The 27,067-nt window shown below is 38.6% G+C and overlaps 1 protein-coding gene across 6 annotated transcripts in view; it reads left to right on the forward strand.

Moving 5' to 3' along the window:
• The first annotated feature begins 1,037 nt into the window (after window positions 1-1,037).
• ELN (elastin) overlaps window positions 1,038-27,067 on the forward strand; it is a 157,480-nt gene continuing 131,450 nt past the window's right edge. For 4 of the 6 annotated variants that reach the window (XM_089657245.1, XM_089657265.1, XM_089657271.1 and 1 more), the window contains exon 1: window positions 1,038-1,186. In XM_089657245.1, the coding sequence (XP_089513371.1) occupies window positions 1,108-1,186 (79 nt within the window). In that variant the 5' untranslated portion in view covers window positions 1,038-1,107. The remainder of the gene's footprint in view (window positions 1,187-27,067) is intronic. The other 2 variants (XM_089657272.1, XM_089657273.1) reach the window with 1 other exon arrangement.

Raw genomic sequence — 27,067 nt, forward strand, 5'->3', positions numbered from 1 at the left:
CCATAAATCTCCTCATAACTCATATGTAACATTACAACACTAAACATTATATCCCACATATGGCGGCCTAAGCTAGACACATAAAACAATTTGAAACATAACGAAGATGTTGAACTTGTGTGATAATGGGATGTTGAATATTATGAGGTTCTCTTGACCCTGCATTCCTTTTGTCTGTATTATTAGAGACAACCAGAGTTGGCAATTTACCACGTCTGTTTCAAAAGGTACTTTAAACATACGAACAAGAATACCACATTTGTAAAACATTAAGGAAACAACATAACATACATTTTTACATGTATAGAAAGCACTAATTGCTTTTTGTGTTTTATTGAAAGTGATCATCATGGATACTGAGTAAAGTCTGTTAGAGGACTTTTTACCTGATCACATCTAACTGCTTGAAGTCATTATCAATAACCTGCACAACATGTAACAGGTCTTGGAGACACTTTTTATTTAAAGTCCCAAATTTCATTTTACAGTAGGAAAGTCCCATAACTTGGAACCTCGGTGCCGAGTTTTATAGTTTCACGACTTGATATTCTCAGATCATGAAAGTAAAGGCTTTTCTTTTCCCATAACCGCAGACATTCATATATGCTGGAAACAATCTGCTTAACACACAGTCTTCTCATCTTTCCCCATGCACGTCTTGCACCTGCACTCCAAAGTAACGGGATGAGTTCATTGATAAAACTGGATGTCTTTTTGCCACGGTGCAGAGCTAGCAAATGAACTTTATAAATCCTCTGCGAAGCAAGTGGAGGGACAGACAGACAAACAGAGAATGAGAGAGACAGATAAACACAGAAAGGAGAATTCTACACCCCCCTCTCCCTGGCTCTGCTCCCATGTCTATTTCAGCCAGAATTGCAGAACGTCAGCCAAGAAAAATGAAAAAAAAAAAAGAAAAGGGAAAAAAGGAAACAAAACAAAATAAAATATTCCCCCTCCTCTCCCAATATCAAGGGGGGGTGGGATGGGGCTGTTGGCACTGTTAGAATGACGTCGTGTCTCTTGCTGCCCCTCCCTCATTGGGGATGTGAGCTGAGCAGCGGGATAAAACCCAGCATGTGTGAGGGGACGGGGGCATTGTGAGACATGGAGAGCATACGGCCTGCCGCTCCACTGTGGAGCATCATCCTGCTGCTCGCCTTCTGCCAAATTACTCTGCAAGGAGGTGAGTTGCTTTGCACTGCTGTGCACTTTATTCTAACTCTCTACCCTGTTCAGAGACACAGCATAGCCATTTATTGCTCACTTTCTTATGCACACTAGGTTTTTCTTTGATGTATACCTAAAAGTATGTTTTGCTAATATTCAGGACATCATTAGCACTGATTTATCATACACTAATCAAATTTTCCAACATTGCTCAGGCTGTTCTTCCTTGTGAAAACAGCATTGCCTACACCTGTTCCACATATTCTTTATATGTCATGACAATACATATTAAAGTTTATTGAAACATACACAGGTTTGTCTTATAAACAGTAATGACTCAAATCAACCAATCAAAATTCATTAAAACATATGGTTTCTCCCAGAGTTCACTGTAGAATAGGAAAGTATAAATCATAGGTCGAAGGTTAAATGACATATACATGACCCAAAGCAGCCAACAAGAATTAATCTTTTACTGAATTCACTACAGTAAACTAAAATCTGACAGGTAGCTAGATGCTGAGCTTTGGACTTGTAGTCATAATTTTTTGCAATACCTTTCAAGATGAAGGGTATGATCAGCATCATCAGTAAAATCATCTAGCCTATAAACGTTCTATTCCACAAATATTCTATAAGTATTCTTAGTGCAATCCAACATACCGTACCTTATAGAAATCATGTCCTAGCCTCTGCAGAGTGACATGTTCCAACCAGCCATGCAGATAATCCCAGTCTACTTAGAAGCATCCTGCTCTCTCACATTGGTCCTCCCAATATCCTCTTGTGTCTCCCACTTCAGCTGCTCATGTACACAACAGGATTTTACAACTGAGGACAGGGATAATCCAGAGCTTGACTCTTGCAGTAACGAATGTTTTTACAAACACATGTGAAATCACTCAGTTTACACATGAAATTGATATTCCCAAGCAGTGTAAAGAATCCTAAACAGTGCGGGGCCCTGTGAACGGAACACAGTACCTGTGTGAGATGAAAGGCTCACAGTCAAACATACTTGCAGACACATAGCAGGTACTTTTATGGATTTAACCTCTAGACCTATTGACTGCCAGGGGCTTGGTGATAGAAACAAAGAATAAATGAAGTGAGGACAGTTATCTGTAAAGACTAGATAACACCAAGCTAAACAAGAAAAGTGTCGACAGATGTCTTAGTTTTATCCTTTATGTAGCTGCACCTATGTACTATACACATGTCTATTAATGACTGGTATGTCCAAGCATGGTGTGACACTCTATATGAGCTAATACACTTTTATAATGATATCAAATCTATTTTGTAACACCCAATTGGTATTACCAAGACGATAAAGAAAAGTGTTAACAGATGACTAGGTTTTATTGTTAACATAATTGTGACTATCTACTATACCTTTGCCAATAATGACTAGTATGTCCATACATGGTATGACTTCCTATATGAACAGATACCTTTTTCTAATGATATACAGGCAGTATTCCTTAACAACCACTAGATAACACCCAACTGATCATGAAAAAGGTCCACAGATGTCTTCATTTTTCCTTCCCATAATTGTGACTATCTTTTGCACCCTTGCCAGTTAACGGTTGGTATGTTCAAGCATAACGTGACAACCTATACGAGCTAATACAACTTTCTAGTGATATACAGCATTCAGCAACACCTAACAGGTAATAACAGGAGATCAAGGAAGGTGTCAACAGATGCTTTAGCTTTATTCTTGACATAATTATGAATTGCTACTACACCCATGCCAGTTAATGACTGGTATGTCCATTCATGGTGTAATGACCTATATGAGCCTATACACCTTGCTAATTATATTTTACAGTGTTCTGTAACACCATAGGTGACACTAAGCTGATCAAGAAAAGTGTTGACAAATGTCTCAGCTTTATTCTTTATGTAGTTTTTGACTATGTAACACACCCATGACAATGTCGTTGTTGACTATCTAATACACCTTTGATAATTAATGTCAATGAATGATCAGTATGTTCATGCATGGCGTGACAACCTATATATACTTATACACCTTTCTAACAATACACAGACTGTAACACCCAATAGGTAATACCAAACCGATCAAAAAAGTGTCCATGGATGTATTATTTTATTCTTTATCTTTATTTTTTATCTACTGCACCCTTCCCAGTTAATGACTGGTATGTCCATGCATGGTGTGACAACCTACATGAGCTTATACACCTTTCTAATGATATAAACACATAATTCTGTAACACCCAATAGGTAACACCAAACTTATAAAAACAAGTGTCCACAGATGTCTTAGTAGTATCCTTTCCATAATTGTGACTATCTTCTGCATCCTTGCCAATTAATGACTGTTATTAATGGACATACAAGTCAATTAATGACTAGTATGTCCATGTGACAGCCTATCTGAGCTTATACACCTTTCTAATGTTATACAAACAGTATTCCATAACACCCAATAGCTAACGCCAAGCTGATCAAGAAAAGTTTTACAAATGTCTTCATTTTATCTTTTCCACAATTGTGACCAGCTACTGCACCCTTGCCAGTTAATGACTGGTATGTCAATGCATGGTGTGACAACCTGTATGATAATGATATAAAGAAGACATAATGATAGATGATAATGATATATAGACCCTAGAACAAAGTAAAACTATCCCTCAGTACAAAAAAAAACCTCAAAACTGCACAAGCATGTAAATATTAATCATCATCATTGGTTTTTGATCATTTAGTCTAGTCCATAAAACAGATGAAATATATACAAGAAATTGAGAGTTTAGGTTTCAGTAAAAAATACATACAGATCACACATACCTGTTACCTTTAGTACTGCACATCTTCTTGGATACCAGTTTAAAATAAGCAAAAGACATCTTTCATGTCCAAAAAACACATCTGATGAAGCAGGACTGTTGGCAATTCACTTAGCAGAGCTTAGGCACAGCAATAAGTCAGTTGATAAAGTTGTACAGTGAGTTGAATGCTATAGCACGCATAGAGGGCTGGATCTAGTCACTAGAGGAAGCAAGTGTATGAATCACTGCCAAGTTTACATGGATAGTAAGTGCATTGAAAGTGAATTTCACAGTGATTTACAATGTATGTCTTGTTTATTAGACAAAGCTATGCAGGCTGGAGGAGATGAAATGTACATTTTACACTAATTAAGGATGATGTCATTTAGTACATATGGATCTCTTACATGTAAACTTTTTTCACACTAAAGGGAAGTCTTGTGCACAGATCACTTAAAGACGAATCCTAAATATTTCAAACAATGTGTTTTATAACACAGGCACATTTAACCTTCACAGTACTAGAGGCATTTCTTTTTCCCATTCCTTTTATGAAATATGATGCCGCTGACTGCTAGATCAAGAGATTGTTGAAAGCACATGAGATATGGCCATATGGGTGCAAACAACAATTGTGATATGAATAAAACACTCATTATTGTAGAGCAAGCTGACCATGAAAGCTGATTTTTGTTTGCTGTGGGTGGCTGAGGGTTAGTTCACGCTGCATTATTCAATGAAAAAGGCTTGATTTACTAAGACAAATATGCTGTTCACTTTGTAAGGGAATTTTCCCTTAGCTTTGTAAATGAGATTCTGGGTGAAGCTCTGCTGACTGGCTGCCATCATCGAATCATGTGCAAGCAATTGTTTTTTCTATTTTCCTTGCACAGGATTGGGTACTCTATACAAAGTGATTTTTCACTGCATTCATCAAGCTAAGAGGAAATTCCTCTGCAAAGTGAAAATTCTTTTGCAAAGTGAAAATTCCCTTGCAAAATGATCAGCCTATTTGCCTTTAGTAAATTAACCCCCGAAGTGTTTGGAGTCATGCCAAACTGCTATGTGCATACCATACAGAACAATGTGTAAACTAGATACAAGTGCACAGGCACAGTTAATCCATCTGTTTTTCCATCCACCTTATCCAATGCAATAACTTAGCCTTTCCCACCAAAATCAAATGTTTTAAATTAAACATTAACTGTATAAACATTTCCCTTTTGTTAGGATTTGAGCACAGCATTTGAGCACACAGGGCATGAATTCCTGAATTGCTTATATTTGGTCATCTTTAATGATGGGAAAACTTAATATGATATAAATGTATAGCATTTAACTCTGTTTTGTTTGGACACACTATTGGCTACTTTTTTTTAACTATGTGTAAACTGTTATCATTTTAGCTGGAACTAGCTTGCTGGCTAGCAGTAAAAAGGATATGCTGTATATATACAGTAGCTATATATATATTTAACTATTTGTATATAGTTTTGTATACCCTGACAATGTGTATTTAGGCTCTTTTATGACAGAATTTTTTTACTTTACAATTAGGCTTTGTTCACACTAGGAGGCAGTAGAACCAGGCAGCTGATCTGTGGTTTTACAGCCCCCCAACCACCCGCCTGAACCTATGCTTGGTGATTGTGTTTTACTATTCCTCTCCCTCCTCAATTCACATCTGTAGGACAGCTAATACATAGCTGTCATTCTCTTATCTCAGCAGTCCTTCAGCAAGGATGCTAACTGCATTTCTCTTACATACAAACAGCCAATAGTGGTAGAATCAATCATCTGAATATGAAATACAATCAAGAAAATATTAAACAGAAAAAAAAATGTAAAAGCTAGATCAAGGGCCTGTTCACACCAGAATGCATTGTGGGAAACCTGCATTGCTTGCCCTTTTCCCCCACCACATAAAAAATACACTGGGTGTGCGATCTGCTATGGGTGTCAATGTAACTTAATGACATCCCAAATACAGATCGCAAACTCAGTGCATTCGCCTGCACCACTTCACATGGTACCGCAGCAACATGTGATTCAGTGCAGTGCATTTCCAAAAGTAGTGCATGCACTGCTTTTGGTGCTATACAGTGTGATTTCAAATAAATGGGCTGAAAATCACATCGCACTGAATCGCACAGGAACATGAACCGGCACTCAAACTTATAGAAAAACGTTGCAACAAGAACTTAAAGTGTAGAAATGGATTAGAATTTCTCCTAAATTAATGATGTACATGGTGTGATGTTATATGATAAATAACAATGCCCATGATATAGTAGCACTAGATGATTGATTGATTTTCAGCTGCCATGGTGCTGTACATGTGATCAGTTATGACACCAGCCATTTGATGGTACGACAATTTGATTGAGAACACAGAATTTTTCTACTTTACAATTAGGCTTTGTTCACACTAGGAGGCAGTAGAACCAGGCAGCTGATCTGTGCTTTTACAGCCCCCAACCACCCGCCTGAATCTATGATGCTTGGTGATTGTGTTTTACTGTTCCTCTCCCTCCAGAATTCACATTTGTAGGACAGCTCATGTTTTCCAGACAATGCTAATACATATCGTTCATTCTCTTATCTCAGCAGTCCTTCAGCTGAGAACACCAGCCAATGTGACAGTTAGGGCTTCTTCACACTTGACTACATTTCTAACTCTTAAAGCGGTAGTAAACCGCAGCTTGAGAAAAAAAAAAGGAAAATCCCATGCAAGGTAATGTCATAATGTACTAGAATGCATCGCATACTAGAACATAATGAAGGACTTACCTTAAAATGAAGCCCTTCAATGGTGATCTGTCCCCGCTTCACCCTTCTCCTTCCTTCCAGGTTCCCGAGCTCTGGCCGTCTGAATCACCGAGCCGCGATGACATCACTCCCGCGTACATACACGGGACTCGGGACACGGTAAAATGCTCTGAAGGAACGGCACTGGTGTGCCATTCCTTCAGAGCGCATGCATCAGTTGTCAAAAAGAGCAAATATCTCCTAAGCGTGCACTTTTTAACCTACAGGTAAAGATACAAAGGTATCATTTAACAAATGCTCCTATAGTGTTAGTTATGGGCGTTAGACTGGCATTTTACAAGCATTAAAAACGCTCCCCTATGTGCGTTTTTGATGTTTTTTCTAAGCATTTTACAAGCGTTAAAACTGCACCGCAAACATCTATAATAAACTGTAAAGTTATTAACGCGCCGCAAACGCCTGTCAGCGCATTTGTGGAGCATCACCTTAGACTTGAGTGGGAGGCTTCAAACTCCTCCAGACTCAATTCAATTGTGAAGCGACTTGACACTAACGCTTCATGTTTTGATAATGTGAACCGCACTGTGTGCTGCCCATAGTATCATTACAAATGCCCCTCAAATGCCTACTTTCAATGTCATTGTGAACTAGGCCTTACATTCCCGGGACATGCTGGGAATAAAACCATTTTTTGAAACTGTTAAATCATGGCTTTAGTTCCTTTTTAAAGCTAACCTGCTCTTTGCCTATGTTCACATATCCTTGGTCATCCTGCTGGGAGGGAGGGAGGGACAATTGGTCCTGTGTAAGTCACAACCTGGAGCTTACACATGGCTCTCCAGTCCCATGTGACAGGGCTGGGTGCCTGAGCAGCCAATCACCACACACAAGTGCTAGCACATGGGAGAAAGGAGAGTGAGTCACATGCTCCTCCATACCCAGAAGTCCTTGTTTCCCATGCTCATCAAGATTTTTTGTAGCAGTAAGGTAAATATGTGCTGCAGGCAGGGGCGGACTGACCATTTGGAAACTCAGGCACTGCCCGAGGGCCGGGGTCAGTAGGGGGCCCCATGAGATGCCCCTGGTACCTTTTTCATAGGCTTTTTTGAGTTTGGGCAAGGACACAGGGGCCCCATGATCCCCTATTGCCCGGGGGCCCCATGAGTTGTCAGGCCACCCCTGGCTGCAGGAGGTGCCACCATTGAACTGAACCTGTTGAATTGGCCAAGCACAGCATCTCTTTAAAGCGGAGTTCCAGCTGAAAAAATAATAACAGTCAGCAGCTACAACTGTAGCTGCTGACTTTTAAAATACAGCCACTTTCCTGTCCCTCGGTCCAGCAGTGTCCTCTCCACCAATGGTTTCGCCGGCTGTCTTCTCTCCCTGACGCCGGCATCTTTAGTGTGAGCGCCCGGCTGTGATAGCTTGCGGCTTCACAGCCGGGTACCCACTGAGCATGCGCTTTGTGAATGGTCCCATTGTCTTCTGAGACCTGTCACGTGTCCCAGAAGACTACGGGGAGGGAAGGAGGACAACTTCTGCTTCCAATCGCCCAGGCGATCGCAGTTGAAGTGGGAATTCAAATTCGGGTACCCGCTCCCCAAAGGTGCCAAACCTTAATTGGGAGCGGGGGACAAAGCATTAAAGCGGAACTTCCCCTTTTGGGTGGAGCTCCGCTTTAAGCTATATGTTAAGGATATGTTCACCCAAGCTTTGAAATGTGTGTTTTCATAACCGACAAGCAGCTTCCAGTTGCCAGGTCTGAAGGAGTGTACTGACCCAAACAGCTCAGTACACATTTCCATGGTCAATGGGTGTTGCATTGCCCTGACAGAAACATTATATGCAATGTTCTGATCAGACTATCTGATCAGGCAACAGACTAAACAGAGCTTCAAAACATGGGTGCTGACTGTTCTCTGTGTGAACATAACCTTACTCAGTGCCTGATAAATGTTCATTATACAAGCTTTTTTAGGAATTCGTGTTCTTTGTAACTGGTGAGTGTACAGATTTTAATCTAGTTTATGTAAGCGTGTTCTATGACAGTGACCGCTGTCCACAATAAAGATCATGGTCCAATAAAGAGTCTAGACATTGATAGTGTACTGCTCTTTAGGGGCCGTAGTGTATTTGTGACATTCTCAAGAAGCATTAAAAGTGGCTAGCCCTCCAAAAAATTGACTGTACATCTGACCATATGAGTAGCTCACCAAATAACAAAAAGTCCACACCCAAGGCCAAAATACACAGACTACAGGACCCTGTTGTGTACTAAAGGCGTTTTGTTCAAATGAATGCAATTACAAATTGGACACCACTGATAAAGGAAAAAAAGTAAAAGTGCAACATCAAATGTCATCATAAACAATTAAAGTGTTACTAAACCCACAACAGTAAAATCAATCTGTATATGCAGTAAAGCATGCTTGTTATACTCACTGTAGAACCTAAGGGGTTAATCCTCTGCATTGTTTTTTGATACTGTCTTTTCTGATCCTCCCCTTCTTACAAAGTCCTTAATCCATCTGCTGATAGAACAGAGCCTTGGGTGTAATCTTCCCATGCTCAGTTTGGTGTGTATTGCTAGAGATATATTTTTTTTCTTGGGAGAGTGCATGTGATCAGCACGAGGCCAATCAGCACTGTCCAGACGGAGGGTCAGGGTTCCTGCAATCTCATAGAGAAAACTCCTCCTACATGCTTTAGCCAGTACTCTGCTGGACACTGATAGAAGTCACAAGACTGCTCTAACTACTGATGAGAAAAGGTATTTAACAGTTAATTTTTATCAGACTATCGCCTACTCTGCTCACTTTTAGGTGATCTCTGAAAACCTAACTCTTCAGGGAAGCCTATCCTGCCCTCAGCTAATAATGGAATCTTCTATTCCTCCTACCAGTCCATCCCGCACAGTTACTACTTTTTGTACCACTAGCCCAATCAGGGGAGAATGAAAACTCTCCCTACAAGCTTTGACCAGTGCTCTGCTGGACACTGATAGAAGTTACAAGACTGCTGTAACTGCTGATGACAAAAGGTATTTAGCAGTTTATATTTACTAAACTAATTGCACTTCCATGTTGTGTGTACTGTGGGAGACTAGATATAGTGAACACAGGGTCCTAGGTTTAGTAACACTATAAACTTTGCTAATGTGACAGCTTTTAGAGTGCTGAAATGTCAAATCCAGCTGTCCGCTGTCAGATGCTGTACTGAAATATGCACCTTACTTTCGTTTTAAATAATCATTCCTCTATCATTGGTTAACATACGCTATTGTAGGGATATCAAAGTGGAAGTAATGTGGAAAGTAATGTCCGTGATAAACACAAGTACAGCACGCTCTATATAAAATGACTTTCACTGCCCATGCTTTAGGCTAGATCTGCTGAACTTGTTTTAGTAAGGGAATCACAATCTAAGTTATTGTAAGATTTCAGTGAAAGCCAAGCTCAGAGAGCACTACACTAAAGATCTGTTTCTACAGAAATTTCCAGATGTTTTCTGTCAAGGGAAGCAAAAGCTTTAACTCACAAGTGAAAGCTGACACATTCCCATCTGACACGAAAGCAAAGGCTTTAGCCGTTAACGCCTTCTTGCCAGTGAGGACCTGCATACCTATGGAGCTCAATGTCATTGCCTCAACAACCCAGGGGCTAGACTCTAAGAAGTCACTTCTTCTAAAAGCTGTTCATTGCTTTATTGTAGAAAAAATAAATCTGCCTAGTCATGACCGTACAAATGTTTCTGCTTCAACTATTGAGCTATTTTTTGAACATTTCTGGCAATATCTGAGTTAATAAAGCAATAGTGTCCGCCAAGCATGAGGTTGATTACAAAAGCAACATTCCCTAAGTACTTCGGTTGTGGATGAAGTTAAGCAATGATATGCACTATGGGTTAGTCAAGGGGACATGCATAATGTTAACTAAGCCCTGCTAAGCAGATGTGTCCACTCTGGACAAGCTCATGCCTCTCTCCTATAATTGACTTCTCTTTATTTAGATTTTCTGCATACTTGATGTTTGCAGATTATTACCCTGTTCCAAGTCCTCTCAGATAAGTGAGATCAATGCAGAAAGAAACACTTTGTACGTTTGTAAACCTCCGGCATGGAAGATGAGTCCAGATTTGTTTTTAGAGGATGTACTTATGTGTTGGTGTAAAGTTATTGCAAATAGCAACATAAAAACAATAACAGATGTTTTGTCATAGATCTGATGCAATCTCTCCACAGTTGTTTCAAATTTCAGGATCATTCGTAAATGTGCAGTTATATGATTGCGGTAAACATAATGGAATAAGGGCATTAAGCAAGTTCATTTTTTTTCAGTTTTTAATGCACAATTACAAAATGTTCCATAAATGTGACAAACTAAGCAAAAATTGAAATGCAATGGGGATGATTTACTAAAAGTGGAGATTGCACACTCTGGAGCAGTACTATACAGAAACCATTCAGCTTCCAGGCTTTTTTTTTTATCAAAGCTTAATTGAACAATCTGAAGTTAGAAGCTGACTGGCTACCATGCACAGCTGCACCAGATTTTGCACTCTTCAGTTTTAGTAAATCAACCCCAATGCCTTATTATTGTTACACATATACCATACAGCCAAAAGGTTGTGGACATCACTCCTACCCATATGGGCAAATGCCTTCCAAAATATTAAGTTTAGCTGGATCCATTGAAGGTTACTGACAATTTAAGGTACCTATCCACTTTTTAACCCTATGGCAAAAGTTTAAGGAAGGTCTTTTTCTGTTCCAGCATGATTGTTCCCTTGTGCATAATGCTAGACATAGTTTGGCGAGTTTGGTGCAAAGGAACTGCAGTTACCTACACAGAGCCTTGACCTTAACCTTATTGAACTCTAGTTGTTAGCCAGATCTTCTTGTCCAACATCAGTACCTATCCTTACAAATGCTCTTCTTGCTAAATGGCACACATTTCCACAAATACACTCCACCATCTTGTACAAAGCCTTCTCAGAAAAGTGAAGAAAATAATAGTCGTAAGGGAAAGGGGGACATCATATTATTGCCCATGGTTATGGAATGTGACTTCCAACAAACTTATGGTTTGTTGGTCAAGTGTCCGCAATCTTTTGGTCACATGGTATACATTTTATTATAAATATTTCTCCTAGAAAACACCACATTCTCCCTGTGTTTTAAGTGCTATGGCACACCAATCACACTGAACTGTGATAGGTGTGCCAGACAGTTGTGATATGGGGCATGCTGGGAAGTTTCTGCTGTGACAAGTAAAGTTCCTGAAATTAAAAGAGCTATTTAAGTTCTTATGAATACTTATCAATATATATATACCAGATTAGGTGATGTCAACTTTATATGGACCTGTAGGATTAAAATTTTGTATTTAAAAAAAAGCATTAGGGTCTGTGCTGATGGACTTTGGGCTTGTGTCAATGGCACCAGTTTGACATTAGTTTGAGATCATTCAGACCTCATTTACAGGTGCATTTCACCAGCAGTTGGCCTCAACATGACCTGCATTTGACCTGCTTTAATCATATAAACTTATAAGAGAATGAAAATTCCACCCGACATGAGAAAAAGCCTGATAACCTGAAAATTGCACCTGACATGAGAAAATGCCTGATAGCCTGATACTCTTAAAAACTCTGGTAAGCAAGTTTGTTTTATCTAAAATGGCCATATAACATAAAATCTGCTCTTAACTTAGCTTGACCTCTCCTCCTCCCACTTATGTCATGGCTAAGAAAATCTGAACCAGAACAAAAGGCTCACTACCAGGGGCGGACTGACAACTCATGGGGCCCCCGGGCAATAGGGGATCATGGAGCCCCCATGTCCTTGCCCACACTCAAAGCACACCCAAAAATGCCTATAAAATAGGTACCAGGGGCATTTCATGGGGCCCCCTACTGACCCCGGGCCCTCGGGCAGTGCCTGAGTGCTCGAATGGTCAGTCTGCCCCTGCTCACTACCTATTTTGCACTGCCAACAGTTTTGATCATTCATCATTGGTGCTATCAATCAGCACAATGAAGCAAATGCTTGGGGCACACACAAGTTTTGTACTATCAGCTGTTTTAAAAAATTAGACCAGAGTTCTTTAAGAATTATGTAACACATAATTAGTTGTAACTGTTGATGTTCCTGTGCAGAATGTGTGTCATTTTGTGTACTATAAGTGACAGGTCAGCTTTAACAAAATAAATTATACCAAGCCAGTGCAACCAAATAGCAGAATTGTATATCAAAATACAAGTGAAACATAAGCAAATTCCCTGAAATGTCAAACATGCTGCCCAGATTTTGCTTTTTATTAATGTCCTAGACTCCCTGGCGACTCTTTATTATATTGTTCTTTAGCTAGAAAACTGGTCTGGTAATGTACCAAAATTATTAAAATTATCCTCACTGAAATCAGTGCAACTTTATACTTTGACAGGTCTGGTCCATGCTTGCACCAGATTTGGATCCAGCAGACTTTGATACATGATACTTTTCCCAGTTGTACTTTTAAAAGGTTTTAGGCCGTTCCTTTCCAGAAGATAGAATATGCCTTGGCAATGCATTGCCTATTTTCCTCTTTTTTTCCTTTTTTTTAAATATAGACAAATACTTTTTAAGGACAAATACAATTTAAAGGAGAAAGAACATATATGGAAAATAAGGGTTGTTGACTAAATTACATATTACATAAATTTCAATATGCTTTATTTCTTGAACCTTCACTGGTCACTACCACAGCTATCAAATCCTAAGGCCTTTCACAACCTTTTTATTTACTTGGGTGTCATATATTTTCATATAGGCTTGCATGAGGCATTCTGTATTGCTACAAGTTGGAGCTATATGTAGGTTAATATAGCTGACTGCAAACAGTGGCCTGGGTATGCAGAAGACAAAGCAGAGTCTACTCCCCAATAATATTCCTAGCTCCCCTCACTGGACTTTGAAGTGAAAGATGCTAGGTGATTTTTCTAATTCACTTCTTAACACCCCTGTGCAGTCTTAGTGGATGGGATGGCAGGGTCATAACCTAGATGGGACCCAACATGTGGCACTGTATACACTATATTGCCAAAAGTATTGGGACACCCCTCCAAATCATTTAATTCAGGTGTTCCAACCACCTCCAATCACCTCCATGGCCACAGGTGTATAAAATCAAGCACCTAGGCATGCAGACTGCTTCTACAAACATTTGTGAAAGAAAGGGTCGCTCTCAGGAGCTCAGTGAATTCAACCATGTTACCATGATAGGTTGCCACCTGTGCAATAAGTCCATCCCTGAAATGTCCTTGCTATTAAAAATTCCACGGTCAACTGTTAGCAGTATTATACCAAAGTGGAAGCAACTGGGAACAAAAGCAACTCAGCCAAGAAGTGGTAGGCTACGTAAAATGACAGAGTGAGGTCAGCGCATAGAAGTCGCCAACTGTCTTCAGAGTCAATAGCTAAAGACCTCCAAACTTCATGTGGCCTTCAGATTAGCACAACAACAATGCATACAGAGCTTCATGGAATGTGTTTTTATAGCAGAGAAGCTGCATCCCAACCCTTGCATCATCAAGTGCAATACAAAGCATCGGATGCAGTAGTGTAAAGCATGCCGCCACTGGACTCTAGAGCAGTGGAGACGTGTACTCTGGAGTGACAAATCACGCTTCTCTGTCTGGCAGTCCAATGGACATATTCACCAAACATCCACTATCTTCTTTGCTCAAGGACTCAGATCAAACGAAGGTTAATAATGAACAGTGTGTTCATCCACTGTTGATCAAAGGTTGTGCAGCTCTATCATGAAGCTGGGGAAGCTTGATAAAAGAAAGAGCGCACAAACCTTGCGCATTACCTCAGTAAACAACGAATAATTTTATTTAGGAAATATACTCACAAGAGTAGCAGTAAAACAGGCATAAAATAACCATAATCCACACAGAGTTACAAGTCAATCCAAAGGGGAGATAAAAGCTAACACGTTTCAAAGGGTGATCCCTTCTTCATCAGAGCTGATCAAAAAAACACAGAGATTCCCCTCAAAATATTACATAAATTACGGATATTCAACATAGCATAACAGGTGGTAATACAGTAGATGAGCATAAAAATACGCATAAGAATACTGTAAATGAGCATAGAAATACTAATACTTCTAATGATAAGGTAAAAAAAAATGGGTAGGAATATATAGACATAGACACACTCCTAAACCTTGGGGAGAGCCTTCCTAGAAGAGCTGTTATAGCTGTAAAGGGTGGGCCAACTCAATATTGAACCCTACAGACTAAGACTGGGATGCCATTAAAGTTCATGTGCGTGTAAAGGCAGGTGTCCCAATACTTTTGGCAATATAGTGCAGCTTGGAATCATTGAAGAGTTAAACATCGAGAAGTTGAATGTGTTCAGATTAGCAGTCTTGGAGTGGGATCAGAATGAATAAAATTTAAACTCACAAATTTACAGACAAATTTGCGATTGTCGATATATTTATCCATTTGTTTGGTAACAGTTTCATCTATCTTCCTTGAACTTGGGAAAAGTTAGCAGTCCTGCTATGGGCTGGAGCAGCTGGATGGACTTTTGTTAGTGATCTGTTTGTACACTTGAAATACAGTAGGGTCTTTTAATATGAGCCTGAAAACATTCTGGCTCAAAAGTGCCATTATGTTACCTAATATGCATCACGAATTTTGGTGGTTAAACTACTCATTGGCTTCTTTAAAATTATGGGCAATATAGCAATGAAATTTGTATGCTGCAGTTCCAGCTTTTATGTCCATGACATACATTGCCCCTAGACATTGAGAAATGATATTCCCCTAATCTGTTTTCTGAGTGACAATATAATATGAATGAGGCACCTGCACATACCACCAGTTAAGGTACATTAGAAGAAGTAGACATGATGTCCTCCCCTGCCTCCCATCCCCAATAAACTGGTACAAAAAGTGTCTCTAGCTTGTCTTAATCTCCATAGTACATGGGCCTAGAACTGGTAATACAATGATTTAGACAAGTAGCAATAACAAAGGGTAAACATATTCAGATAAACAGATTGTAAATTTAATTTGAGACCCTACAATTGCTATGAACTCCATTACTACCCTTTACCAAAAAAAAAAAATGCTTTTGAAATGGAAGTTAGAAAGATGAGGGGTAGGGCATAATGATTTTTCTATGGGGTCCCATTAGACATTGTTTTGGCAAACACCAATGTTTAATATAAATGACAATTCTAACAAACAGTTTGTGCCCCCCTCACAATGGCCCCAGGGGAATCGTTTACCTAGACATTTTACCTAGGAATGGGGATACAACTATTACAGTCCACATCAGATATAAGTGTTTGTTTATTGGGCCAACCATTAGAAAAACTGCTGCTGCAAAAAAACAAATCTATCTCTTCATATATTTTCTGACATATGATTACACATGCATTCATATGAAAATAGTTGTTTATTAAAGATGGGTGTCATTGTAGACTTGTCCAGAATCAGCAGGATAGTATCATAGGTCCTAGGTATGATATCATCATCTGGCTAAGCTTTATAGCTATTACACATTATTCATGTTATCAGTTAGGTATTACTTTCACCGTGTAAAGGAAATAATTGTTACTATTACTTTCTAGGACATTTTAAGATCCCTTTCTTTTAGTATCTTCACTTTAATTTATTTTGTTGACTGCCAAGTCTGTGGCAGCAATAAACCTTCCAGACATTTCCTTTCCTTGTACAAATACCAACATAAATGGACATGTGAGAAAATGAGCTACATGTGCTACAGTAACTGGAAATACTTCAGCCTTCAGTAACTATTAGAAGTGTTGGTGTTTTCACCACATTTAGGTGCTAATATAATGGGTATACCTTTGATCAGAGATTTCATTATAACAAGAAGGGATGTTCTCTGGCAAAAGTGTATTAAAATAGTGAAATATATATTTATAAATTGTTCCTAAATAAGAGCTGTAATGTCATTGAAAAAGCTGTTTTTCATGCATTAGCAGTGAGACACACATAATTTGATGACTTGGTGATGTACGCTGCTGTATGGCAGCAGTGACATTATGACATCACTGTGAGCAGATAGTCTGTAGACATGGTGTGCTTGGATTAAACCATTGCAATAGCGGTACTAGACCTTGTCATATAGCAATAGCTGGAGATAAGTTTTATAGGCTGTGTTTTTCTAGGTCTAGAAGCGGTTATGTCTTCAACAGCTCTATACTGTACTATATAAATGTACTTAAACTGCATTTAATACCTATATAAATGCCATCATTTTAATTTTTTTATATTCTTTTAATGTGTAAACACAGTGGCCCATAAAGCTGTGTAGAGGATACCAATCCACCTCTAGGAAATTCAAGCCCTGGCCTCTTCTACCTATTTGGGAGCTTGCTATTTATCCTCTGACTTTTACCTGCTGCTTTACTCAATTCCTAATGAAGTAAGATGGAGGTGAAGAACAAAACAGATACAAAATGTTTAGATTGTCAGATTCAGGCTGTGGATCTGAGAAATAGGAGCAAAGAAGCAGGCAGTGTCATTTCCCTCATCTTGACCTATATCTACTAATACCAGCCTGGATGAAATGCCCATCAGCTCCTACCCTGAGATGAGCAGAGTGATTTCAGTTAAATTTGTTTAGCAGAGAAATTCCTGTTTTCATCAGTACGTTGCGCTGCTTAGGCACAATTTGCTTGAAAACCAAAATCAAATATTTTTTATATTAATGAAGGTTTTTGTGGATGTATTTAGGAGACTTTTATTTATTTAGTGTTCTTTGTAGTTGTATTGTTTTCTAAGTTTAATGAAGGAACATTTTTTGTAGATTAAGGTTAAATAAAAGAGGATTCTGTAACACTCACAATTTAAAGTCAATGGATTAAAAGTCACCAAAATCACATTGACTCCAAAGCATGTTTCCAAAATAGTGAAATTTCTGCAAAAATCTGTTCTTTGCTAATGTGTTAGGGAAATGTAATCTTTAAATTTTGCTCATTCCATTTCTTACCCTATTTAGTTAATCGTGTCCATATTATGCTGTAATCATCCAATTTCGTGGGAATAATTTTAAAAGTATAATTTGTGCAATATTGGAATTGAACAGGGATTTTAATCAAGGGATTAAGAAAACATTACCTGATTAGTGTAAATTTTTAAGGTCAGCTTAATTACAGCATTGTTTTTCTTCCCTCATTTAATGCACATTCAGAAAACAGACACTAATCTTTAAATTCAAGATCAGAAGATGTGGAAATATTTGCCAATGTTCATCAAATTGCCTACACATGTTCCACTACTCAGTGTTTGACTATTTATACTTGATGATTATTTGGATGTGACTAAATATTTTCTGATACTGGATGTGTCAGTATAAAGGGAACTATACACAGAGACATTTTTGTTGAAATGTAAGAAAAATCACAGAACTGGTAATCCCCATAAAAATTGTTGCATGCCCATATTTAATAAGGTTTTGACATCCTTTTATTTTATAATTGTGTTGAAAGGGTTTTCCATTTCCTCCAAAAGGTGAGGGATATTTTGGCTGGACATTGATCCACTAAAATTACTGTGAACAACCACACAAATTTCACAAAGTAATTTTTGGTCATTGAGTAAAGCCTACATCAGCATTTGACAAATACTATCAGGCAGATAACCTAACCACCAAAAATATAGCAGTTCACAACAGAATAAAACCCTCTTATGCTCTTTTGCTAAGTGAAGAACATCTTCATCTGATTGCACTCAACATAGCTTGAAACTGAATTCTACTTGAATTTGTACATGACCATCTGACGTTACCCAATTAGTTACCAGATCTGTTGCAATTGTACTACAGATATGGCCATCTTCAATAATGTTACCATCGATTTATTACCAGCGTGCCAATTCATGTTTGATCATCCATCAAGATGGTCAGAGTAACCCGTGAAAACAGGATGTTTAATGAGACTTGAGTGTCCATGTGTATGTAATATTGAAAAGACTATGCATTCCCTTTAAACAGAAACATTTCTCTTTCATTTGCCTCTACAAGCTGTAGATGTCCAAGTCCATTTATTATCCAATTACCAGTGATGTCCAGACTTCTCATTAAGCCAAGGTTTACAATAATGATTAACATAATCCTGTATTATAATCCATTATTTACCATTAACTCTGTTCTAAACACTGCATTTGATATAATTTGTCTTTATATTTATACTACCACATGTTTTAGGATCACTTCATTTTAATCACCTCATCCTTTTCTTGCTGCCCCCTATCAAAAGCTCTCAATAATTCTCAATTAACTTTTGTTATATTCCACTCACTCTCTTCCCACTTGTTCTCTCTCCACTCTACTTGCATCCAGATTATATTTAATAATCTTCTCCAATCTATCTTTTTTCCGTAGACAACTAAAATGTCATTACAGTTCCTCAGACCTCATTCTGGTAGTATTTCAGAAAATATTGCATTGCATTTCTAGATTTGCTCCTAATTCCATAAAACAATTGAGAACTTTTTAATTTTAACACTGATGTTCTTAGATTTACTGGCCTCTGAGTCTTTACCAGCCCCCATTGCCAGTCCCATAGTCTGCCACTTTCTACTAGGGAAGTTTATATTAGATTCAACATCAATCCATGTCATTATAGTTACCCTTGGGTCCATTCAAATAATATCCAATTTCCCATCCAATATCCAAGTTCTAATGAAAAGGGATTGTTGCTGTCCCCAAAACATGTTTTACAAACAATAAAAAAGATCATAGACTCTTTTATCTTTTGGTTTGGTGCCCTTTTCTATATGACTATACTATGAGCCACATGGCCTGTCTGTCTGATCCACTATATTCCATACCTGGAAAGGCCACATACTATTTAGCATTAATTTATGTTCCCTATATTATCCTGGACTTGCTTCTCCCTCCATTTCTTTGTCTAACCTAAACCAGCTACCCACTATCTATTTACATACCTTATCAATCCGTCTTATTATAATAGCCCCTACCGCCAGCACCTGGTTTCTGGTCTACTGTTATTCACATTACTTTTGCATCTGTTGCATTGGCTGTAAGCTGGTCACATTTTATAACACTGTTGACAATGAGAACCATGACCACTGGGTTACCTCCAGCCCCACAAGATCTGTCTATTCGATCCATTATATTCCATTACATTTTAAAACCCAAGCACCTGAAAGGGCATTTGACACAAACTTACGTCCTCAGTATTAGCCAGGGCTAGCTTAACTCCCTGACCCACCTTCTAAGTGAACACAGTTAACTCCCTTTGCATCCTAATTTTCTCATCTCTACTTACAGCTTCACTAACCCCAGCTAGTGGCTGCTCAGTGAGTAACAAATCCCTCCTCGCATTTTTGCTGCTTCATAATGCTACATAATGCAACTTTTCTGGGAAGGTTTTTTACAAGATTTTGAGGTCAGGTACTGATATTGGACAAGAAAACCAACAATCGATGTTTCAATTATTCCAAAGATGTTCAAAAAGGTTGAGGTCAGCACTGTATGCAAGCCACTTGATTTCCTCCACACCAAACAAATCAAACAATGGGGTTGATTTTCAAGGGAATTTTCCCTTAGCTTAGTGAATGCAATGAAAACTTACTATAAAGGATAAAATCACCTTTTGTAACATGTTACGTTACACCTATATTTAGCGTGTAACATGTAGCATGTTATGAATGTACTGGCCCCTGCTCCGATCAATCCTCATTATTGTGACAACTAGCAGGGGGATCTTCTCCTTCCTGCGAGCTGTCACAATTTAAAAAAAAGTAGCAGTGCGAGGCTCCGCCCAACGTCACTCATTCACAGTATTCTGTGAATGGGAAAACTACAAGTCCTGACAGCCTTTTCGGCTGTTGGCTTGTAGTTTTCAATAAACTACCACTGAGCTTCTCCCTGTCAGTAAGTGTTTGCTTGACCATATGGGATGTAAAGTACCAGCAAGCAGATACAGTTACAGGTCAGAGGGAGACCTGCATGGAACCAATGATCTGCTGACCGCTGGTGCAATGCTTTAGTGGCTCCAAAAACAAAAAATAATAAATGCTCATTTTTTTATCTGCAAAAAAGGTGAACTTATCCTTTAAAGAATACCCAATCACTTGCAAGAAAAAATGTATTTTTGCTTTCACATGATTTGATTGTGGAAGGCAGCAGAGCTTCACATCATTCAATAAGCTATGGAAAAATTACCTTGCATAGTAAGCAACATATTCTCATTAGCAAATCAACCCCTATGTCTTTACAGACCTAGCTTTGTGCATAATGGCACAGTAATCCTGGAACTGAAATGGGACTTTCCAAACTGTTGCCATAAGATTGGAAACACATAATTGTCTAAAATGTATTTATACTGTATGTGATAGCACTAATAGTACTCATCGCTGGAAACAACCAAACTCAATAATATGTAAGGTTGTCCACATACCTTGACCATATCATGCATTCCTGCCTATATTTAATGGTTAAACTCCTCTTTTACAGACAAATTTAAATTGATTTGTTTAGCAGACATGGTACAGAAATTTGTAAAGATTGATTACTTTTTACACCTAAATCTGTATGTACCTGTTTTAGTTAAAGCCTTGTGTTCCATCTTTACCAACAAAGCAAAAAGAACGTAGTAAATTAAGGACACGAAAGTTGACTAAAGTATTTGTTTAAATCCTTCAGTCTGAAGAGGCTTGTTAAGTAATGCTATATTTAGAAAACCTGGCCAGACATTTCTATTAAATAATTTTCCTTGGACACTCATTGTGAGGCATTTCTAAACCTAATTTATTATTTGAAAGTAAATAGACTCAAGTTTAGTCTACATGGCTTTCTTAACCATATAAAATTAAATAGCTCCAAACAATTACATAGCAGAGCAAATTCAAATTTTTCCAAGATTGTTAAAGATACACTCCATCCAGAATTGAAGTATTAATTGAGATGCACACAGTGGGACATAACCTGCTCAGTATTTCAGTTTTCCATCCAGACAGTGAAGTAATGCAACAATCTACATCTTTGTTTGTAGTCTGGTCAGCTGGGAATATCCCTGTTGGTGATGTTGGTACATCCAGCTTTCTGCCTTTAACATGTAGAAGAATATCAGTATCAAAATGTGTCTCACAGCCCACAATCATGTTAAGCTGCAAAGACTTCATGAAATATACTCCTTCTATTCTACTACTGACCTTTCAAGGTGGTCTTTGTGTGCTGAAATGGCTGCCCACCAGTTTGTTTCCCTTGTCTCCTGGAGTTGCTCTTTAAAATTGTTACTAAATGTATTTCACTTTAATGAAGGAAACCTAAGGAAATGCTAAGGCAGAATGGAGGATGCAACTGCTGGCCTTCTGAAAATACTAATTGCCCTGCTTACATTCTAATCCACTTTCATCAGAACTTTTACTCGGATCTTCCTGATCTGCTTACTTTTTCCAGGTCAATGACCTAGAGAGTTTGGAAGCCAGAGACTCCCAAGTAAGCAGCATGTTTTGGTATTTTTCAGAAGCCAACAATGGGAGCCCTCATATTTCCTAGAACACTTCTTTAACAAAGAGAAAATTGCAACAATACAAACATTTGTTAGAGCAGTTATAGTGTTTGGTCTTCAAGAGTACAGCCAATTGATTAAATCATGTCCTGCTTTTCATGTCCCTTACACATCAAGCAGTTGCTGGTAAAGTTTATTGAGCTGGCCAGTTATAAAGGTGTGATACTTATGGAGAGATGAACAAATATTACCATATATTAAGCAATGCTTAATATATAGGCAGAATGGGAAGATTGTATAAAATACTGGAAGGGCATGTTATGTCAAGAAGATTATCCACGGTTCTCACTGTTAGTTAGCTCTGCATCCCAGCTCCTCACTGCTCACCCAGTTAGGCCCTACTTTTATTTTCTGGAATACAGCACATTGGATTATGGGGTGAGATTCCCTGTCTCCCATGAGATTTCTACTCTACTAAGGACGTATTTTGTGACTTTATAAGTTCAAAGATGTTACAGGGGTTGTGAACTCCTGTCATTGAATCTCCTTATGAGCGTCAATAAAAGTAAGATCTCCACTGGGGATCCTCATAAATATCAACCTGCAAATGAACTCCTAAGGGGTAAAATGAAAAGAGTGGTTTTTCTGGATTAACTGGTGATTTACAGCCACCATTTGTTCATGTGAATTGGCTCCATCTGGTGTGAATACCAGTTCAGGTAAACACATCTGTCTATCCCTGTTTTTTTGCAGCATGATCAACTTTCCTTGTGTTTTGTGTAAATGGTCACCTTTTATCTATAGTATCCAGCTTAACTCCACAAGACTGAGTCGCACTAGATGATGCAGGTACTTGTAGAATTCACTTATGGAAACCTGACCTATAAGGAATCACTGATACATACGCAACAGTCTTGGATAGTACTAGCGTTCTTTTTGTTAGCTTTCCCAAAGCTCATCTGATTCAGAAGTTTGAGCAGACTTTCTAAATGAGTTATAATAATAGTAGTGACCTCACATAATCTAAATTAGCAGTGGGAATTGGTTAATAAAAAAGTCTTAGCAAATTCAGACAGTCTATTGTCTGTACTCGGTTGGGTGTGTTATTGAAAGCTCTTCTGCTGGTCCCTGTCTAATGAAGATTTTGGAATATCAACTGCTGGGACATACTTTTTAAATCCAATGTACCCTTTAAAAAAGACAAATACTGTAATTCCCATTTGCATGTTTCTAACTTGTTTGATGTTGATGATGAGCTATTTGTGCAATGCTTGGGACTTCCTTTGAAAATGATATGCTGTATTAGATCACAGGGGATTGGTTAATTGGCATCACCTGCAATCCATGCTGTTGCCTGCTGTTCATCTTAAGTAGAAATGCCTGGTTTTAGTTTCAGCAAGTATTATGTATGACAAATATCGAAAACCGGCCAAGGTCAGTCTCTTAGGAGAAGGAACAGCATTGATCTGCTTTATTTCCTATCTTCAACAGTATAATCTCTGCCCTCTATGCATTTATTCACTTTTATGGACTCTGTGGTATGTCTGTTTTCAGATAAAACAAAATAAAAAATTGCTCTCCATAGGAAAAAGAATATCAGTACATGCTGTCAAGTTTCCAAAAGTGGGTCAAAAGAAGTACTTTTAATTGTCTCTATTACAGAAACATCATCCTTCCTAAACTTAACATATACATTTAATTTTCATGTTCATTGTAGTACATACACCTTGAACCTTAAACAGTAGTGTAGTGCACTAACATTGGATAACATTAAGAAGCTGGGAGCAAATTTACAATCCAGTCATTTGTCCTTTCTCACTATCTTTGATCTCATAATGAGATTCAAGACTGAAACTAACTGAAATAGGTAGCTTACCTACAGCATCCAAACAGTCTCTCCACTCATGCCTTCAGTTCAGGTTAGAAAATGAAAGTGGGCATAATACTGTTGTTTGTGGGCAAAACAAGAAGTTCTGCACATTTGAACACAGCTTTCCTATACTTTTTTGTCAGGCTTTTCCTGGGCTTTCACGCATACAGTGGAAGCAATAAGCAGTTTATTGCAAGAAGAAATAGCATACATTATCAATCATTCCTTATTTTAACCCAATTGGACCTCTACATTAGTGACAACAAAGCAAGACCTCATGCATTTGCAAATATTTATAATCTTGCAAACTTCCAAGCACAAGCACCCCACTGTCTCCCTATGTTCAGACTGTGTCAAAGCAAGTTTGTGGTTCTCTTAACAACTTGCATGAACATCTCATTTTAAATACACATAGCCATGGCACCACTAGTAAAAATACTATCCCTGTCTCAGAAATTAAAAGTGAAATACACACAATATAGAAAAGCAGCTTGATATGTACAAGTCATGGATTCATTCAGCCAGGTTTTTTAAAATTCAGAAAAGTAAGTCATGCTAAAATGTCCAATGGACATTCCACACAGATTGCATCTACAGAAAGCTTATGTAACACTACCCCCTTAACCACTTCCAGTCCGGACACTTTCACCCCCTTCCTGTCCAGGCCAGTTTTCAGTTTTCAGCGCTATCACACTTTGAATGACAATTGCGTGGTCATGCAACACTGTACCCATATGAATTTTTTACTATTTTTTTGAGACAGATAAAACTTTATTTTGATAGTATTTATTCACCGCTGGGATTTTTATTTTTTTTGCTATGTAAATGAAAATGTCCAAAAATTTTGAAAAAAAGTGTTTTTCTTATAAAATTTTGCAAATAAATAATATTTAATCATAAATCTTGGCCAAAATGTATTCTGTTATCTTTTTAGTACAAAATAAAATAAGCCAAATTAGTTTATAACCAACAATTATAATTTTTAAACATTTTTTTTACATTTTTATTTTTTTTATATTATTATTTATTTATTTATTTATTTTAATTTTTTTTTATTTTTTACATACTGTCACCCTAGCAATACACCATGGTGACACTGTACTACTTTTGGGGGGTGATGAAGATTTTTTTTTTTTTTACACTGATTGCTTTTACACCCATATAGGATGTAAAAGCAATCATTTATTTTTCTCTCTGTCTGCATTCTTGCAGCCATTGAGAAATACTGAGTGAGCTGTGATTAGTCACAGCTTGTCACATGGTACAAGGCTGTTGTGAATAGCCTTGTACCATGTGACCTCTGTGATCATTTACAGATTTCACACGTCACAAGCAGGGGCGGACTGAAAACTCATGGGGCCCCCGGGCAATAGGGGATCATGGGGCCCCTGTGTCCTTGCCAAAACTCAAAAAAGCCTATGAAAAAGGTACCAGGGGCATCTCATGGGGCCCCCTTCTGACCCCGGGCCCTCGGGCAGTGCCCAAGTTTCCAAATGGTCAGTCCGCCCCTGGTCACAAGTGACATCTTGCTTACTACTTTGTATGTGATCACTGATTGGCCAATCAGTGATCACATGATCGGGACCTCGTACAGAGGTCCCGTGCAATGATCAGTGTTTCACTGTGTCCGGAGGACACAGCGGGCACCGGATTGCGGTGCTGTGTGCTCCTGGGGAGCACGCACAAGCAGGGTGCAGGGAGGCCATTTATAAACGACCACCGACCCTGCAGTGCCACCGTCCAGCCGTTTATATACAATGGCCGGTCAGGAAATGGTTAAGGGTTGCTTAGTAATTTTTGGCTACCCTGTCAATCTGGACCTCTTGCTGAAAGCCCAACCTCTGCTGACACCATCGTGCTTTGGTGACCCAACTAAATCACACCTGTAAAATGGACTCACACGAAGAGTAGTATAAACCAAATTGAAGTTTATATTGGATTGGGGGGTAACTGAGTCAAGATTAACAAAATAACACTGATATAGACAACAAATATGATCACTCTTGGCAATTGTGAGCAAATATACAATGAAGCAACAACAACTATTAGCAGGCCTGCTTTCAGAAATAATTCGCTGTATCCAGCCTAAGAGGACTGTCAAATCCCCAGTGTGCAAGAATGACTATCAATAACAGATAAGCTCACTGTGGGTCCTCAGAGCTAGATAACAAGTGTTAGAAATAAAGAGAATTCTCAGTTATAATTGGCAGTATCTCCTTTAAGAGCTCTATACTGTCTTCTGTGGGCTTGTTGGGGCCCAATTGATGTGAAGTTGCGTCAAGGGGTGGATGGTAGTTCCTTAGGGTGGTCACATAAAAGATAGTGAGCAAAAATGAGAAGATTTAACACTTTCCTGATTGATGATAAAGAATTAATGCAAGGTTCCCTTTAAGAGTTCTAACCATGAATTGAGCTTGACGTAGTAAATAGCAACAATTGGCATAAATGTCTATGGACAAAGGCAAAGGAGAAACAATAGTAAGAATCCTGCTCTGCAGAAAGGGAAAGAGACTGGTTGATTCAGCTGGCACTGCTGTATCTTGATCTGTCACTGTATATCCTGCTGTCAGTTTGAATGATAACTGTACTGCAGATGTATTCCAACAGTGGCGCTGGCATAACTAGGCCACAAACTAGGCCAACTGTATGTAATGTTCACAACTATGTGCAGGTAGTTAATCGAGGTGATCAACTATCAATGTTCACTTTGTTAGTGGATGCATGGGCCTCTCTCACCCGATCAGTGTGGTTTGGTGGATTGCCACAATCCATCTTTCCCAACGGATAGGGACAATCCACAGGCCCTCTGGTTCAGACTTGACATCCTGCTCTGTCTCCTGCTGTCAGAGTGGCCCTGGCCTGGGCGGTCAGTAAGTTCTTCCCACGCTATCTCTCCAATCCTGGCTCTGCGGCCTAGTTCAGCATTTCGTCCATCAGCACAACTC

The sequence above is a fragment of the Staurois parvus genome, unplaced genomic scaffold (assembly GCF_062004578.1).
Source record: "Staurois parvus isolate SC_StPar_1 unplaced genomic scaffold, SC_StPar_1.0 ptg000029l, whole genome shotgun sequence".
Classification (NCBI taxonomy): Eukaryota; Metazoa; Chordata; class Amphibia; order Anura; family Ranidae; genus Staurois; species Staurois parvus.